At 43.0% G+C, this 17,270-nt stretch overlaps 1 protein-coding gene across 1 annotated transcript in view; it reads right to left on the reverse strand.

Annotated features, from left to right (window-relative positions):
* Nucleotides 1–12,421: 12,421 nt before the first annotated feature.
* Nucleotides 12,422–17,270, reverse strand: part of ABCA4 (ATP binding cassette subfamily A member 4) — a 123,591-nt gene continuing 118,742 nt past the window's right edge. Inside the window, exon 50 of the mRNA XM_004752571.3 lies at nucleotides 12,422–12,796. Coding sequence (XP_004752628.2) covers nucleotides 12,791–12,796 — 6 coding nt within the window. The 3' untranslated portion in view covers nucleotides 12,422–12,790. The remainder of the gene's footprint in view (nucleotides 12,797–17,270) is intronic.

Below are 17,270 nucleotides of genomic sequence, written 5' to 3' on the forward strand. Positions count from 1 at the left end.
ATGTGATTATGTGTAAGAGGTAGAAGCTCCCCAAGCTCTGTTGTTTAGAGTTTTTATATGGAGTTTCACTGTATAAGTATGGTTGATGAAATCATGGCAATTAGTGATTAAACTCAATTTTCAGCCTCTCTTCCCACCCCAGATTTAATCTCCCCTCCCTCTGATGACTGGCTCTCCCACATCCTGAGTTAGGGCCCCACCACTAGTCACCTCATCAGCATAAATTTAGCTACGGTCAGAAAGGAGTATGTTATGAATAGGAATGCCTTCATCACTATGTGAAGAAGAGTAAATTATGTTAAATGAAATGAAATAAGATAACTACAAAACCATTAAAGAGACAACCATTAAATGGAATAGAATAATGTAGTGGTGCCTGGATAGCTCAGTTGTTTAAATGTCCAGCTCTTGATTTCAGCTCAGGTCGTGATCTCAGAGTCATGAAACTGAGCCCTGCGTTGGTCTCCACTCTGGATGTGGGGTCTGCTTAAGATTCTCTCTCTCCCTCTCTCCCTCCCTCAATTCTCTCTCTTGCCCTCTCTCACCCTTAAAAAAAAAAAAAAAAAAAAAAAGAAAGAATAGAATAAGGTACCCTCATCGATGAGGTTAGCCAGGAGGCATCAAGGATTTTAGGTCTCAGAGCTGCTCAGAACTCACACCTACCCCAGCAAGGTAGGGCTAGGTCTCAGAGCTGCTCAGAACTCACACCTACCCCAGCAAGGTAGGGCTAGGCATTGTGGGCAGGAAAGTCCTGGCCCCCTCTGAAACACAGTCCTCATGGTCTACAGTGATTCTTCCACTGAACACATCCTTCTAAACCTGTGGGTGTTAAGAGAGACAGACTTATGTTTAAATCTTATCCCTGCCTCTCATTAGCTTTAGGAGCTTGGTAGATAATTCTGTCTCCTGGAGTTTGGGTGGCCTCACCTAAAATGCAGGGTTAGAAGAACTACTTCACAGGATTATTTTGAAAGCTTCTGGCTCATCATGGGAACTTGAGAAACATTAGTGTTCCTGTCATTCCTATTATGTCTCTTCAGCCTTCTCTGTCCACCATGGGGTGACAGCCTTTGCCATACAATTATTGCAGTTTGGGGCAATTGGAGTTTATAAGCAGATAGGACAGTTTGAAATGGGAAGGGCTCGGCCCAACCTGTCTGATAGACAGTCTCTAAGAGGAAGCAGTCAGGTGCTCATAAAGCCTTTCATATGGCTGTTAGATGAAAGGCAGAGCAGCCGTTCGTGTGGCAGGAGCAACTAGTGCTCTCCTGAAACTCACTTTCGTCTTCGGGTGTCTGAAAGCTTGTTGTGTGCTTCTGAGTAGTGTCCCTGAGCTGAGGCACTTGGGAAGGATAGAGGTGTGGCAGTAGGGCCCCCTGACCTTTAGTTTTGCTCTTAATGGCACTGGTATAAACATGCTAGGGACATACAGGCCAGTAGGACACATATGACCAATATGTAGAGATTTTTTTTTTTTTTTTTCATAATTTTGGTTTACACCAGCTGGAAACTTTTGACCAGAAGATAAAGAAGCAACTATACCTTCTGGATAAAGGAGGAAACCTAGGTACCATAGGTGTGGTGTGATAGGAAGTACAGCGGAAAGAATATGGAAATTGGAGCAGACAGATCTGGGAATACCAACTCCGTGACTTACCAGTTATATGATCTTGAGTCTCTCTGAGCCTCAGGCCAATCCTCTTATAGAATTTGGGATAATAATACCTACAATTAAATGACATGGAATGAATTTTGTGTGTGTGAACGTATCTGACACATACGTCCTTATTTTTGGCAAAATAACTATAAAAGACTGCATTTGAAGACTGCATTCTGAAGAACTACTTTAAGTTTTATTTTAATTAAACTAATTCTGAATCCTAAATCTTAAAGTTCTCCTGAGGCTTCAGGTGTCTTTTTTTTTTTTTTTTTAAGATTTTATTTATTTGGCAGAGAGATCCTAAGTAGGCGGGGGGGCGGGGGGACTGGGGGGAAGCAGGCTCCCTGCTGAGCAGAAAGCCCAATGCAGGGCTCGACACCAGGACCCTGAGATCATGACCTGAGCCGAAGGCAGAAGCTTAACCCACTGAGCCACCCAGGACCCCTTCAGAGGTCTTTATTCCACATCACAGTAGGTGGTAACAGTGTCCATCATCTGCGTAAGTCAAAAACCCCTGTCCCCAGGCATCAGACAGCAGAGAGACCATCATCACTGGATTGTTCTGACCTCTTGGTCTCTATACCAAGACATAGGGCACTTGACCAGGTCTCACTAAGGCCAACTATTTAGCTCCTCACATTAATGAACTGCAATGACCCATTATTCATTTAGTTCTTTAGAGTAGAATAGTGTCTTTGATAGCCATCTCTTAATCATGGTATTGAAAGTTGTTTACAAACGCTTGACTCTCTACAGACTCATCGTTAATGATAAATATTTTTGATATCTATAGTGAAACTTACCTTCTGATTGACAATATCAGGTTGATGTTTCTTAGATTTTTTTAGGTATTGACTACACACTCACAGATGTCATTAGGTCACACACAAATGATGTTTAAATGTTTATGGCCTAGAAACTGACTGACAAGTTGACACAGAAAGCCAGAATATTTTAGTTAGGGACCTATAGCTCCTTTATTTTATTTATTTGATTAATTAAGTAATTAATTTATTTGACAGACAGAGATCACAAGTAGGCAGAGAGTCAGGCAGAGAGAGAGAGGAAGAAGCAGGCTCCCTGCTGAGCAGAGAGCCCGATGTGGGGCTCAATCCCATGGGACCCTCCTCTCTAGACCATGACCTGAGCCAAAGGCAACAGCTTAACCCACTGAGCCACCCAGGCACCCTGTGACCTATAGCTCCTTTAAATGGAATCATCTCCTACTGCCTGTTTAAGGCAAGTGAACATGATTATTTTTCTGTTTTCTTCTCTAGATCTTTAGTAGTGTTCCACCAATGTCAATGAGGCTTTTAGTCTCAGCAACTGCCAGTCAGGATTCAACCAGTGATAAGGCAATCCAGTTAAGCGTAAGCCAAAAATAAAACCCCCAGCCCCCCCCCCCCAAACCTAGGAGTGTTTAGGAAACAGATGTCTTGGTCTAGAGGCCGGTGTCTGGGTCGCTGCAGAGCTGAGCTGTTAGGACGTTGGCTCAGGGGCTGAAGATGAGCCAGACAGAGGCCTTGTGGTTGTTTCAGATCTGTCTCTCTAAATGGCTGTGCTGGGTGTAGGGAGTCAGAAAAAAGAAGCCTCTTGCCCTCTGAGGTGGTAACTATGAAAGGAAATGTTACTGATGGCAATTTGTGCAGCTTGTGGGGAGATGCTGCTTTGCTATGGGAGAGGCAGGGAAGATGGGATTGGTGCTGGGCTCTGAAGGTTCGTCCTGGGGTGCCTGGGGGCAGCAAGCTCTGAGGTAATGGGAATATTACCTAGGCCTCCATGCTGTCAGCCAGCATCAGTCAGCTCGGGTTTCTTACCAGGCTCAGAATCACTGGATAATGAGAAGGCAATTTGTGCAGAAATCCAGCTCCATCCATTAGACAGTTCCAAGGAATGAGCGGGAAGGCTCTTGGTCAGAATGCCATTTTTGTAGCCACCACAAAATATTTATCAGTGCATTCATCACCACTCGCTGCAGGAAATGAGGCTACAATAATCAGGGTGGGTTCCATTCTCTGAAATGATATAATTGGCATTTCAGGTAAATAGCTGACCTGGCCTGCACCCAAATTCCCCCTGGGCCTTTGTGAACCAAATGAGCACAGGTTCTGTCCTGTCCAGAGCTCCAGGAGCCCTGAGTAAACTAGACATGGATCTACTCCAGGTGCCAGGTCCCAGCAGAACCTGTATCTCTAGAACCCAGAGGAAGCCCATCCATGGACCTGGGCTGGGGTCCCAAGGCTTTCCTGTTTTCACAGCCAGCACTCCTTGTTGCCTGGGTTTGGGACTACAGATGTCACAAGGAAAATAGTTCAGGAGTACTCAGGCATGACCGTCCCAGTGGCCTCTCTTGTCAGTACTTTCAGAGCCAACTCTGAGCTGTACAACCCATGGACAGCAGGAGGTTGCTGGGGGATTACCAAAGGATTAGGGGGCTTTGCTGAGTGAGCACAGACGGAGTACTTTCTGCCAGAGTGACTTCTCTGAAACAAATCTGATCACGCCACCCCTCCATGGCTCTACATCTCCTACCACTGTATTTAGAAAAGTGTTGCCTAATTGTCCTCTTCAACAAACTCACCCAGCACAGGCAGTGATTATTAAAATGCAGATTCCTGGGTCCACTCCCTGACGTGCTGAATCTCAATTACTGCATGCATTATTCGGAAACCACAGTTAAACCACACTTAAAACAAACTCCCCCACAGATTCTTTCTTTTAAAAAATATTTTATTTGTTTATTTATTTATTTGAGAGAGAGAGAGAGAGAGAGAGTGGGCGGCACAGGTGAAGGAGCAGAGGGAGAGGGAGAAGCAGACTCCCTACTGAGCAGAGAACCCAACACGGGGCTTGAGGCTAGGACCCCAGGATCATGACCTGAGCCCAAGGCAGACGCCCAACTGACTGAGTCACCCAGACCTCCCTCCCCCACAGCTTCTTATGTACACTAAAGTTTAAGAACTCTAGTACTTGTTTAAATTCTCTTAAGGACAATGAAGGGATTGATGCAGAAGAAGCTAAGGCAGTAAGACTAACCATGTGCACTTTAGTAGAGATTGTTAGGCATAATATATACAACAAATTACAAATGGAGGTACAACCATAAGTCCCACTGTGGTCCTGTCCTAACTGGGCAAAACCATGTTAGAGGTCTAGGGTCGGACTGGCAGGGTACTGCAGTGGTGGAGGGTAGGCTATAGCTGGGAGTTGGGAACCCAGAGGCTAAAACTAAGATAGAGGTCCTACCCTAGGACTATCAAGGAGAAAGAAGTCAGAGGTCTGGCTCAGCATTGGCAGACAAACCAAGGGTTGGCACTACTAAGAACAAGTAATGCCACTAAGTTCCAAAGGCGGCAACTGTGGAAGGGACCATGAACATCACCATCATGAAGAGTTAGGAGCCAGACAAGAACTGTGAGGAGTCTGGAAAATGTAGGGCAAGCACTACCCTCCAGGAGCTCTGGGGACAGTGTGGCAGGCTTCTGTGATGCAGTTTGGCAACGAAGGTCTCGTTTTGGGCTTAACGCTTCTTAAACTAGCTTAAATCTTTTTGTCTCTTTGTTTCTAGTTGGGCCAGTATCTGCCATGCTTGAATAAAACAGGGTTTGTTCATCAGATTTGCCGTGGAACCATGCTGTTGGGGAGTGTCGTGAGGCGCTACTGTCCCAGTGTGCGCTGGCTTCATCCTGGGCCTGATGCTCCCTGCCCCTCTAGGTGCATGACCTTGGCCACCTGGTCTCTCTGCTCACAGTTACACCACTCTTTCAAATCCTGTCTCCACCTCGCCTCCTGTCTCAATTTCCAAACCCTGCTTCTTGTAAGTGTTTTAAGCACCGCAGCCTATCCCCTTCTTTTCTCCCTTCTTTCCTTCCTTCCAGCAATTTCGGATAATTATAGAAATCTACTCCTTTTGAGTAGAGGGTCTGACAAGCGTCCACATGCAGTTTTGGCCTTTGCTTGATACCCATCTGTTTCCCTGCTCTTCTTTTTAATTAAAAGGGCAGAAGGTGTGGGTGTGGGCTGAAGACGGGCTGGGGGCCATCAAGACTTGAGCCCAATTCTGGCTCTCTCTGGCCTTGAGCAAGTTCCTTAAATCTTCTCTTTTTAACTGGCTCTAATGCAGAGTCCAGCCTGTTTCTTAGGGACAGGTTGAAAAATTGTTGAAAATGCTAACCATCGAAAATATCTTCACAGCTGCATCTTTGGGCAAATTCCACATTCCTTTCTGCAAGGTCCAGGGTCACATACTCTAGTTTCCCTCTGCCTGAGCACCTTCAGATCGCAGGTCTGTTTTGTTTTTTTTTAACAGAACATCAAAAATAGACATTCATTATTGGTAGTTACTAAACATAAAAAACACACCGGTGCAAATTCAAGTGGAATGTGGTTATAAAAGCCAAGGTCTTTTGTCAAAGAAAAGTGGTGTGTGTGTGTGTGTGTGCTATGTAACAACTGATCTTTGATCCCTAGATGTTACCTGGTGAGTAGCTGGTTGGATTTTGGGCTCACATGCCTTGGGAGCTGTATGTAGCCTTTTTGGGGCCAAGATAATCCTATGGAATTTGGATCCTGCTTGATAAACAACCTCTCTCCCTGGTCCATCTGATACCGCCCAGCTGGTTTTCGGGTCCAGTGATCTTGCTTACTGTGTCTCCTAGGAAAAAAGTTCCAAATGGTTAGTGTGGAGCTGGCTGCTGAGCTCATGGTCCCCCACCCCAGGCTTGCAGGAAGGGTTCTGGGTTCTCCTGAGGATGTCTATGCTTCTGAGCTGGGGTTTCCTGGCTTGCTCTGTGGAGAGCAAACCCAAGCAGCTGCTGGAGAGCAGTTTACGTCTCTAAGCAAACTCCTTTGTGGTTGATCCAGGGCCTCTTGCTGCCAATGCACAGGGCCTGGGGGCCTGCTACAGCACTGGCTTCTTGGCTGGAGTCTAGAAGGACTCATTTTTGGCTGTTGGGTGAATCAAAAATGATATTTCTATCACATTACTTAAGTCAACCAAGCTAGGCCACTAAAACCAAGACATGAACTAGTTTGGGCCACCTCATACTTTGTGGGGAATGTGTCCTGCATTGCTGGGCAGCTCTGCTCCTGCCCAACGCTCCCTGCTACACATACACATACTCAGGAACCCAGAGTCCTTCTGTTTTGTAGCTCTATCACCCTGAGTCCTTGAGAGTGTTTCCATTGTTGAAGCTGGGTTGGCACAAGACCAAGCCCAGACAGCAGATCAGGGAAGAGAGCATGGAGGGGCATTCCCGTTCCAATGGTGCACACGATCCCTTCTGCTTCATTCTGCCAGAGTGAACTCAGTGACAAGACCACACCTTATTACAAGTCTTGAGGAATGCAGTCCCTCCCTGGGCAATCCCACACGCCATGACCCTGTTATTATGGAAAAAGAAAATGAAATTACATTGCCACAATAAACCTTAGCCATGACTACAACTATATGGTGAATCCTGTATGTCCTCCAGCCAATCTCTGAACATAGGGTGGCCTGCGAGAGTTTTCCCATAACCCATACTTTGCTGGATTTGATATTTTTTTATGGACTGAATGTTTGTGTTCCCCTAACATTCATACACTGAAATCTAATCTCCAGTGGCAGGCATGGTATTAGGAGGTAGGGGTCTTTGGGAGGTAATTATGCACGAGGGTGGAGCCCTTATGAAAGAGATGAGTGCCCTTGTGAGAGGGGACTAGAAAGCTAGATCATTCTCTTTTTGCCTGTGAGGATCCAACAAAGAGTCGGCAATCTGTAACTCAGAAGGCTGCTCTCTCTGGAGCCCAATCCGGTTGGCCCCCTGGCTTTGTCTCTGGAACTGTGAGAAATATGTTTCTGTTGGTCATAACCTACCCAGTGTATGCTACTACATTATAGCAGCCCAAGCCAACTTAAAGCAGTATTATGTGACTTTCTAATTTTTGCCATCCTGATAGGTGTGGAGTAGCATCCTGTTTTGTGGGTTTCTATTTCCTTGATTCCTAGTGAGATTAAGCATCTTTTCATATGTTTAGTGACAATTTGAGTTTCCTCTTCTGTGAAGTGCCTATTCATATTCCTTGTTCATTCTTCCTTTGGGCTGTTTGTCTTTTCTTATTGGATCCTAGGAGTTCCTTATATCTGGATACTAGGAGGGAAGAGAATGATTAAACAAACGGAGATAGGAAAATGAAGACCTTGGAGGGATTTGGTTTGGCTGGATTATACATACATAATGGGGACTGACAGGAAATAAAGCTGAAAGGGTAAACGGGGGATAAATGAAAGGCTATTAATGCCAAGGTGAAGGTTTTTGAACCGTACTCTGAGGGGTATGAAAATCACTGAAAATTTCAGTAGGTGAGTGATCGTTTTGGGAAGAATTCCCTATTCCTTTCTACTTTCTGCCTGTCAGGACTGAATGGGCTTTCTCTGGGCTCCTATAAGTCATTCATTCATATCCTCTCTCTCTTTCTCTCTTCCCTCTGTCTCAGTCTATTCAGACTGCTCCCATTGCTTACCATAGACTAGGGTAGCTTATCAACAGCAGAGATTTATTTCTCACAGTTTAGAGGCTAGAAGTCCAAGATCAAGGTGCTGGCAGATATGGTGTCTGGTGAAGGCCCACTTCCTGGTTCACAGACTGCTGCCTTTTTCCTGTAACCATACAATGCAGGAAGGGCAGGGGGTGCTCTCCAGGGTCTCTTTTATAAGGGCACTAATCCCATTCATGAGGGTTCTACCTTCATGATCTAATCACTTCCCAAAGGCCCCACTACCTCCAAATACCATCTCATTGGGGGTTAGATTTCATCTCATGAAGTTTGAGGGGAAATAAACATTCAGTCTATGGCACTCTTTCCCTACTGCACTGAACTGATCTATTTCTGAGACAACTTCCCAACGAGAGGGGTGCTGAAGCTCTCTTCTTATTTCCCAGTAATTAGCACAGTGCCTGTTTCAAAATAGCTGCTCAGTAATGATTACTGAACAATTCAAGAGCTCAATTTTAGGAAGCAGAGTACAAAATCAATGGGTGGGAGAGAAGACAGTCCAGCTCAGTTAGAAGCTGGAACATCACCCAGGTGAAAGGTAGTAAAGGTAGCGGAGAAGGGACAGTGATAAAAGCAAAATAAGAGGGACAACCGGGAATTACATAGTGACGTTGAATGCTGCATCTTGGCATCTGGCCAAATGCAGAGTGTGAAGGAGGAGGAGGAGGAGGGTGACTCTGAGATTTTGAGCCTCAGGATGGGGAGAAAAGTCATGCCTATAAGTAGAGGAAAACACATCAGGTCAGAATCTCAGCAAGTGATGATAATTAAAATTTTAAACAAGTATAAAGTTAACTTATAATTGCTTAGCATTCTGTAGTTCTCAAGGCTTTTAGCTTTATAGTGGTAAATAGCACGGGGTACTCCAAGAAAGGGAAACTTGCACCAAAGAGGGAACTAGAAATATGTGCACATTTCCTGGCTCTTCCCTTAAATTTTTGCCTGAGAGCTCAAATTTAAAAAGTCGTCAATCGGTTGACCATGCAATTTTGTTTCTGTAGAGCTTCCTCCTCAGCTGAGGAGACGAACGTGGATATTTGGAGCCGGTCCCTTAGATGCTGCTTTATGCAGGAATTGATATCTTATTGCATGAGATGCAGTGGATGTGAAGCAGGTGAGAAGCCAAATGCAGCGACACCTTCCTGTGGGCTGGCTGCTGTTGGTTGTTAGCGATAAGGACTATCTTGTATTTTGGAGCATCAGTCAAGACTGGAGATCTAAGATGATAGTTCCTGAGCTAAAAAATGATCCCCATTCTCCATCCTAAGAATTATCTTTGCTCAGTTTGCGGGGGGAAGGGCGACAGGGGTTTGGGGTCCCTAATAGGTGTCCGGAGCTGCTTTTGCCATGCCTCTAACCCTAACTCTGCTTACTCACGGGAATGGAATTTGGCCTGTGGCCAAAACAGCCTCAGCCATTCTGTTAGGTCCTGTCTAGGGCAGTTTCTGTGCCACAATGGCCAAGCTGAGGGTTTCAACTTGTATAAGACTGTCTGACATGTAAAGTGGAAAATGTCAACTATCTTTACAGCAAGTGTGCTGATCCCTGCTTGAGAATGTTAACACCATGGAGATAGAGGCTGTATCTTCTCTGCAACTTAATTCCCAGAAAAAGGACCAGTAAATTTTTTCTGTTCCTCTTCTGCCCCCACTTTCCTCTTTCTCTTCTCTGTTACCCCTTTGCTTCTCTGGCAGCAGTCAGTGTCATTCAAGAACAAACAGAATGCCAGGCTCTGATGGAAAACAAACAGAGCACAGCTACTCAGCTGGGTGCCCCGAATGCTGTCTGACCAGGTGCTTTCTGTGCTGGGCTTTGAAGATGAAACGTGCTTCCTGAAACTCACCATGACCCAAGACTATGGTGATAGTAAGCTGTGATTCCTTACGAATGTTACAAATGTACAAGATCAAGAGTTTAGGCAAAGTCCCACAAGATGGGAACCCTAATCGCAGGCACCAGCCCAGAAAGCGGAGTGTGTGTCATGGTGAGCTTTGGGAAAGGCTCCAAGGAGAGGACATTTTAGGATACCCCATGCCATATATATATCTCAATTCTTTAAGAATATCAGTGAAGCTAACAAACTACTAAATAGTGATGTTCATGATGATGCAGATTCAAATTCTGACTTGGTTTCCATGGAGCTCCGCATTGGGCTATGCTGCCACAGAGCCAGCTGCCCCATGGCTCACCTCCCTTTCTTGCTTTCCTAAGAGGCCTCATGTGCCATGTACAGACATGAGCACACATGATCAAGGATTACCTATGACCCAGGAAAGAAGTCCACACAGGCCCTATAAGCAGACTTTGTCTCATTAGACATGGGAGTGAACTAACTGGAAAAGGACCAGAGTGGGGCCTATGGGGAAAGCTGCAGGGCCAGCCAAGTAATTTAATCTTTTGGATTTGGTTTCCTTTTCCAATAAAACAGTACAAAACAGAACAATTAGATAGGGCTTAGTTTTTGTGCACGGAGGTATTCTGTAGTTCTACAAACCTGTGGTTCTATGAATCTGAAACTTCTAGTACTAAGCTTTCCCCAACTTGACAACCACCTTGGACGAAATGTTGTAATTCTGCCCTGTGAACATCAGGAGTCATAAACTATTATCTCAGGATATGCTGAGGCACTGAATTACCACATTGAGGAAACCAAGTCTCACATAGCTTGAGGCCTGTGGGCTAAGTCTTTCCGGTGCCTGAAACAGCTGTCCCACCCACGTGACACTGTCATATTTCTAGGGAACATCTTCTTTTCTATTTAAGCTTTGCAGCCCTGCTGGGATAGAACTCTGTCTTTACTGGTCTCTGGGAAGGAACCCAGTGTGTCACAAAGAATCTTTCAAATCCAAAGCTTGAAGTCTGCCCCCACTTTCCCCTTACTGTCTCTTTAGAAGAGTCATCATAGCAGGCACAAATGAAGCTTTCCATGAGTCCTTTACTCACAGTGAAAGAGATTCTTTTTAGATTCCCACTATTCCAAAGTCTTGAACTCCCCAAAGAATTGGAACCTGAGAAGATCTGACAAGTCATATTCCTGGAATATCTCCTGAGTGGTCTTGTTTTCTGAACTGACTCTCCATTTTCTCTTCTTCTTCTTGGTAAATCTCCCTTATTCAACCAGACTGGGAGACGTTTCAATAGAGTAACACATTCTCAGGAGACTTGAGCTACACTGCCAACGTGAATTCTCCTCAAACCCAAATGAAGTGTGGACATGCCTCCTCCTCCTTGATTTTTTTTCCTGCTTGTGTTTTGTGATTGGTATTTAAAAAAAAAAACCAAAAACACAGCATCCCTGTTGCTCTACCCATCCTTTGCTGCTGTCTTTAGCTTTTTGAGGTTTCATGTTCCTGGACCTACTTCTTTTCCATATACTTTTCTTTGCTGGGTTTTTAGAGTGTTCAGTTTGGCAATTAGTTGTTGAGTGTTTCTTGTGTGTCAGGAGCTGGGGAAAATGTTAAAAATGACACAGACATTGCCAATGGAGCGCTCAGGTATGGTAGAGACAGACAGCTAAAGTGAGCTTCCCTTCCCGAGGCAGTGTGGAATTTCCCCCATACCTGACTCTTTCCAGTCCTAGAAGCCTTCCAAAAACAACCACAGCCCACCACGAACGAGTGCTTATGTCCTCCTCCCTCACACAGGCGCCCCCAAAATGGTTTGGTTTAAAACGATTATGTTCTGATTCTTCGTGAGCTTTTCTGCAAATAATTAGATGTCTCATGAGCCACTACTCCCTGACACCCCTGCAGAAGATGCACACATCAGCACCGTGGAAATGGCACAGTATTATATGACATCTGTAAACAGTTACAGAGACAAGTTGGATCTCATGTCCAACCAAGCATCCACGCTCACTTGTTCTTGCCTCTTTGTCTCCTGTCCTAATTATATCTATGAGGTAGGCACTCAAATAAGCTGGGCAAACAGTCATGAAACCTAGATTTGGCTAATACCCTTTGACAATGGATAATGTTTATGTGTATTGCCAGTTGGGCGTTTTCTTTAAACCCTACAAAGCAGACTTGACATGGAACATCAGGACCAAGCCATTCACAACCACCCCAGCATTGCAGAACCTTGCCATGACTAGCACTTCTGTGGTAGCAGTGCTCACAGAAGCTCACGCCATGACAGGAAGCTACACCCACACAAAGGGATGTCTAAATACCAGATGGGGCACACCAGGGAGATGAGGGGATTCAAACAGTCTGTGATAAGTACATTTGTACTTTATTTTCTCTTTAAAAATAACACACACACACACACACACACACATACACACACACACAGAGGACAGCAGATCCACTGCAAGTGAGTGTGATATGGAGTTAGAGCTACTAGTAGGATGGGCTGGATTAGAAGGGTTTTTGCATTCATTTGGCTGGGTCAGTTTCCTCATCAGGTGTTTCAGGTGAGGAGGTCAGCTGTGGTTGCTCTTGGAAAGAGTCCCCTTCAGAGTTTGCGGTATGGCCTGCTTGGGTTTGTTTCTGTGGCTGAGCCGGTCCAATCAGATGACCATATGGCAAAGTCTCCTGCCTTCCCAGCTGTCCAGAGTTTCTCTCCAGCAATAGGGAATGAGTGGTATGGCGATCAGACCTGTGGAAGGAGATCAGATGGACTCTTGTCATCTTGGTTTTGTGAAGAGATGGCATATCAGCTTTTAAATTTTTAAAGTTAAACAGCCGTCAATTGCTGAAGGAAGCTCAGTGGAGCATCCTGGGATTCTGTCAGATCACCAAGGTTACGAGCAATGCTTGTTTCCTTGTCTGTGAAAAGCTTGGACCAGATGACCTCTTAGGTGTAGACATTATAAAAGCTCATGCCATCTGTGTGCACATGCTTGCCTCTTTGAGGGACTCTATGCTCTCCGTACAGTTCCCAAAGGCTGTCATGGTATCTTTTGGTTTGTTTTTTAGCTTAAAAATGTTACCATGCTCTTCCTGTCTTATAAGCCAAGAAGTCATAATTTAGGCCATTCATGAGGTACAGAATTCCCTTTGTGTAGTTTCCAAAGAGGTGGCTCCTGGGAAGCACAAAAATCTGATGAGGGCATGGAAGGGTGGGAGAAATTGGAGCTAGGGTTTAGGACAGCAGGCTCCAGATCAAAACTCAAGCATTATATCCAGCTCCTGAAGAAGGGGACACCTTTCTAACTAGAGAGACAAGGTCTCCAGTTAGAAGGCTGAATTCCTGTACCAGTTGTGGGGGATGGGAGGAGTGTCAGCAGGGGGCTGTTAAATGTAGGTCTGCCTACATCCAGACAAAATGTGGTTTATCAATTATCTAGCTTAAAAATCACACAAGCTCTTGAGAAGACAATTAACCTAGTATTAAGGGCTAAGAACATGCTTTGAGGTGGGGCAAAGATCCCAGGCAAGACTGCAGGTACTTCAGAAATGAATTGATAAGGCTATAAATTATACATGAAAACTCTTTAACAATACATAAGGATCAGGCTCAACACCAAAAAAACAAAAAAATCCCATTCAAAAACAGACCGGAGGGTGCCTGGGTGGCTCAGTAGGTTAAACTCCAACCCTTGGTCTCATTTGAGGTCTTGATCTCAGTGTTGTGAATTTAAGCACCACATTGGGCTCCATAGTAGGCATGAAGCCTACTTAATAATAATAATAATAATAATAATGGATTAAAATAAATTAATAAATTAAAAATATGCAGAGTACCTGAATAGATATTTTTCCAAAGAAATGGCTAACAGAAACATGAAAAATGCTCAATATCACTAATCATGAGGGAAATGCAAACTGAACCCACGATGAGATATCACCTCACACTAGTCAAAATGGATAGTATCAAAAAGACAAGAAACAATAAGTGTTGGTGAGGATATGGGGAAAATGGAACCCTCGTGCACTGTTCTAGGGGAATAGAAATTGGTGCAACCACTCTGGAAAACACTGTAGAAAACAGGAATATCATTTGATCCAGTAATTCTACTTCTGGGTATTTACCCAAAGAAAACAAAAGCACTAATTTAAAGGGATACATGCATTCTTTTTTTTTTTTTTTGCAGCATTATTTACAATAGCTGAGGTATAGAAGCAACCCAAGTGTCCACTGATAGATAATGGATAAAGACGTGGTGTACTGTGGTGAGCATAGCATAACGTATAGGGAAGCTGAATCATTATATTGTACACCTAAAACTAATGTAACATTGTGTGTCAACTATACCCAAATAAAAAAACTAAAGAAAAAAAGATGTGACACATATATACAATGCAATATTGTTCAGTCATCAAAGAATGAAATTCTGCCATTCAAGACAACGTGGATGGACACAGAGGGTATTATGCTAAGTGAAGTAAGTCAGACAAAAAGACAAATACCATGTGATTTCATTTATATGTGGAATCTAAAAATCAAAACATATAAACAAGCTAGAAACAGACTCATAAATTCGGAGAATAACCTGGTGGTTGCCAGAGGGGGAGGGGTGGGAGGGTGGATGAAATGGGTAAAGGAGATAAAGACATACAAACTTCCAGTTGTAAAATAAATAAATCATAGGGATGAGAAGTATAACATAAAAAATATAGTCAGTAATGTTGTAACAATGTTGTATGGTGACTATGGTGAGCATTTGGTAATGCATATAATTGCCAGATCACTACATTTTTACAATAATTTATGCTGTATACTTGAAACTAATATAATACAGCATGTTAATGACACTTCAATTAAAAAATAAAATTGCAGGGGCACCTGGGTGGCTCAGTTGGTTAAGTGACTGCCTTTGGCTCAGGTCACGAGCCTGGAGTCCTGGGATCGAGTCCCACATCAGGCTCCCAGCCCCAATGGGGAGTCTGATTCTCCCTCTGACCCGCTCTCTCTCTCTCTTTCTTTCAAATAAGTAAATAAAATCTTAAAAAATAATAAAATTGCAGTCAAAAAAAAGGCTAAGGGCCAGAAACTTATCTGAGTTGTTCCTGCTTCTGGAAAACAAACATGATGGTTACTAATTTATAAGCCCATTTAAGATGTTTCTAAGTTGACTGATCATTTATCACCTAGTTATCTATTGAAACCTTGACCCTCACTCGTTTCCATAAAAGATTGTGATGTTCCACAAACCTCATCCAAAGGATATTTTCCAGTTCTGAGTCCGTCAAGAATTCAAAGCATTCTTGCTAACCAGACACACTGCTCTCTAGATAATGAAATGCCGGTGGTAGCCCTCATTCACGAGTGGGGTTGGAAAGCCACCAGAGGCTGAACTTCCTGTAACTGCACTGTCACATGTATTTGGAGGCAGGCTGTGAATGTTTTCTATAAATTACTGAGAGAAACAACCTTTTTCTTGTTTGTAAGAGACATTAGGGGAAACTATTTTAAAATGGTATAATGTAAACAAGACTGTAATTACTATCTGTTTCATGACATTTATTTACATACAACATTATACAAGAGAATTCTCTCTAATCTTTGTAAAGGTAGTATGTCATTAAGTCAGAGTTAGAGTTTGAATCACAAATTTATTGTAAAAATATACCAATTTAATAAAGGTGTTGCAGTAGGTTTTCTATTGTAATATTTTTATACTAAAATGTGACAAACAACATAGAAAATTGGTCACATCCAATAAGGGGGAAAAGTTTGGAATTAAATGCTGCAGATCACAGGCCATCAGTGCCCCTCACCTGGACCAGAGATGACTTGGTGTTAGCCCTCTGAGAGAGAATATACCAGGTTTGGGTGGGGAGACCACTGTTAGTTCTAGGAAACACTTCTGCTACCCAGTGAGTTATAAAAGAGGCTCATAACTGCAAATGGCTTTCAAAGAATAATTTTCTAGAGGTCTAAACACTAAGTATCAGATTTGCAAATGAGGAAGAGTGCCTAGAAAATCTTAGCAGAACTATCATTCTCTGGACAGGTGCCTTTGCTTAGGCATTTCTGGGTCCTCTAGGGAGATGGGATACAAGGTTAACCTTGCCAAGTAAATTTTAGATCTCTACTAGTCAAGAGGAAGGGGAAAAATTCATTGCAAGCATGGCCTTGAAAAGGAGTGTTTCAACCAATGTTGAAGATTTGTGAGGTAAGATTTGTGAGGTTTTTTGCAATTAAGAAACTGGTGGGAGGTTCAGCTGTAAAGGAACATATCTAAAATAGTAGAGTACAATTAAGTTTTCAAATGTGATTATACTATGGAGCAATTATACAAAACAAGTCTCACTGCTATATATAAAGGAAGATACCTTTTGCTAAGCTATTTGGAAAAGATACTTTAGGTTCTGCATTGTCAAAGCAGTGCAGCTAGTACGGGGTGATGCATGAGTAAATAGTATCCTGAATAAGGCTTCACTATTCTATGTAACACTTAGGTTCACCCTTGAAGAGACAACAGAGTTTTAATAAAACCTGAATCGATACAGTAAGACAAATTAGCACTGGCCAAAAGTCTGTCCATCATGTTTTTCGGAAGTAGATAATTTCAGGATGTTTACTGTATCTACATTTCATAAATTCTATTTACAATCATTATCATCTACCTCTTTTGGGCAAAGTTCCAATGTTGTCTTTATGCTTCAAAAATAGAATTTGAATTCCATTATTCCAAATAGATTATTTTAAACTTTTCCAGACTTACTAGAAGAATATAAGTATCTACCCTGAGTATAAATACAGCATCTATTATTCTATATAACTGATGTCATCTAGAATCTAGGAGTAGAGTCCTTTATTATAACTTCATTCTGGAACAAATCACCATATGGCATGTATACCTATATGTGTTGAAACTGAAAACTTGTCCTATGAATTCTTTGGTTTAGAAATGTCTAAATGTGAAATTGGGTGATTTAATAATATCAAGTGTAGATAAGAGATCACTTAAAACTTCTTAGGTAGTAAGTGCAGAAATAAGGATATACAATTTTAAGAAGTGCACAAAAAGCCCATACGTGTTTAGTTCTTTCATTGGATAAAAAATAGGAGTCAAATACTTAACAGGTCTCAAACTTATTTAAAAACTAAAATGGGGTGAAACATTGAAACTGAGAAAAAAAAAAGAAACTGGTGGAAGGAATGAGAATTTGCTAGGAAATAA

This window comes from Mustela putorius, unplaced genomic scaffold (assembly GCF_011764305.1).
Source record: "Mustela putorius furo isolate JIRA1106 unplaced genomic scaffold, ASM1176430v1.1 tig00003853_pilon_pilon_pilon, whole genome shotgun sequence".
Taxonomy (NCBI): Eukaryota; Metazoa; Chordata; class Mammalia; order Carnivora; family Mustelidae; genus Mustela; species Mustela putorius.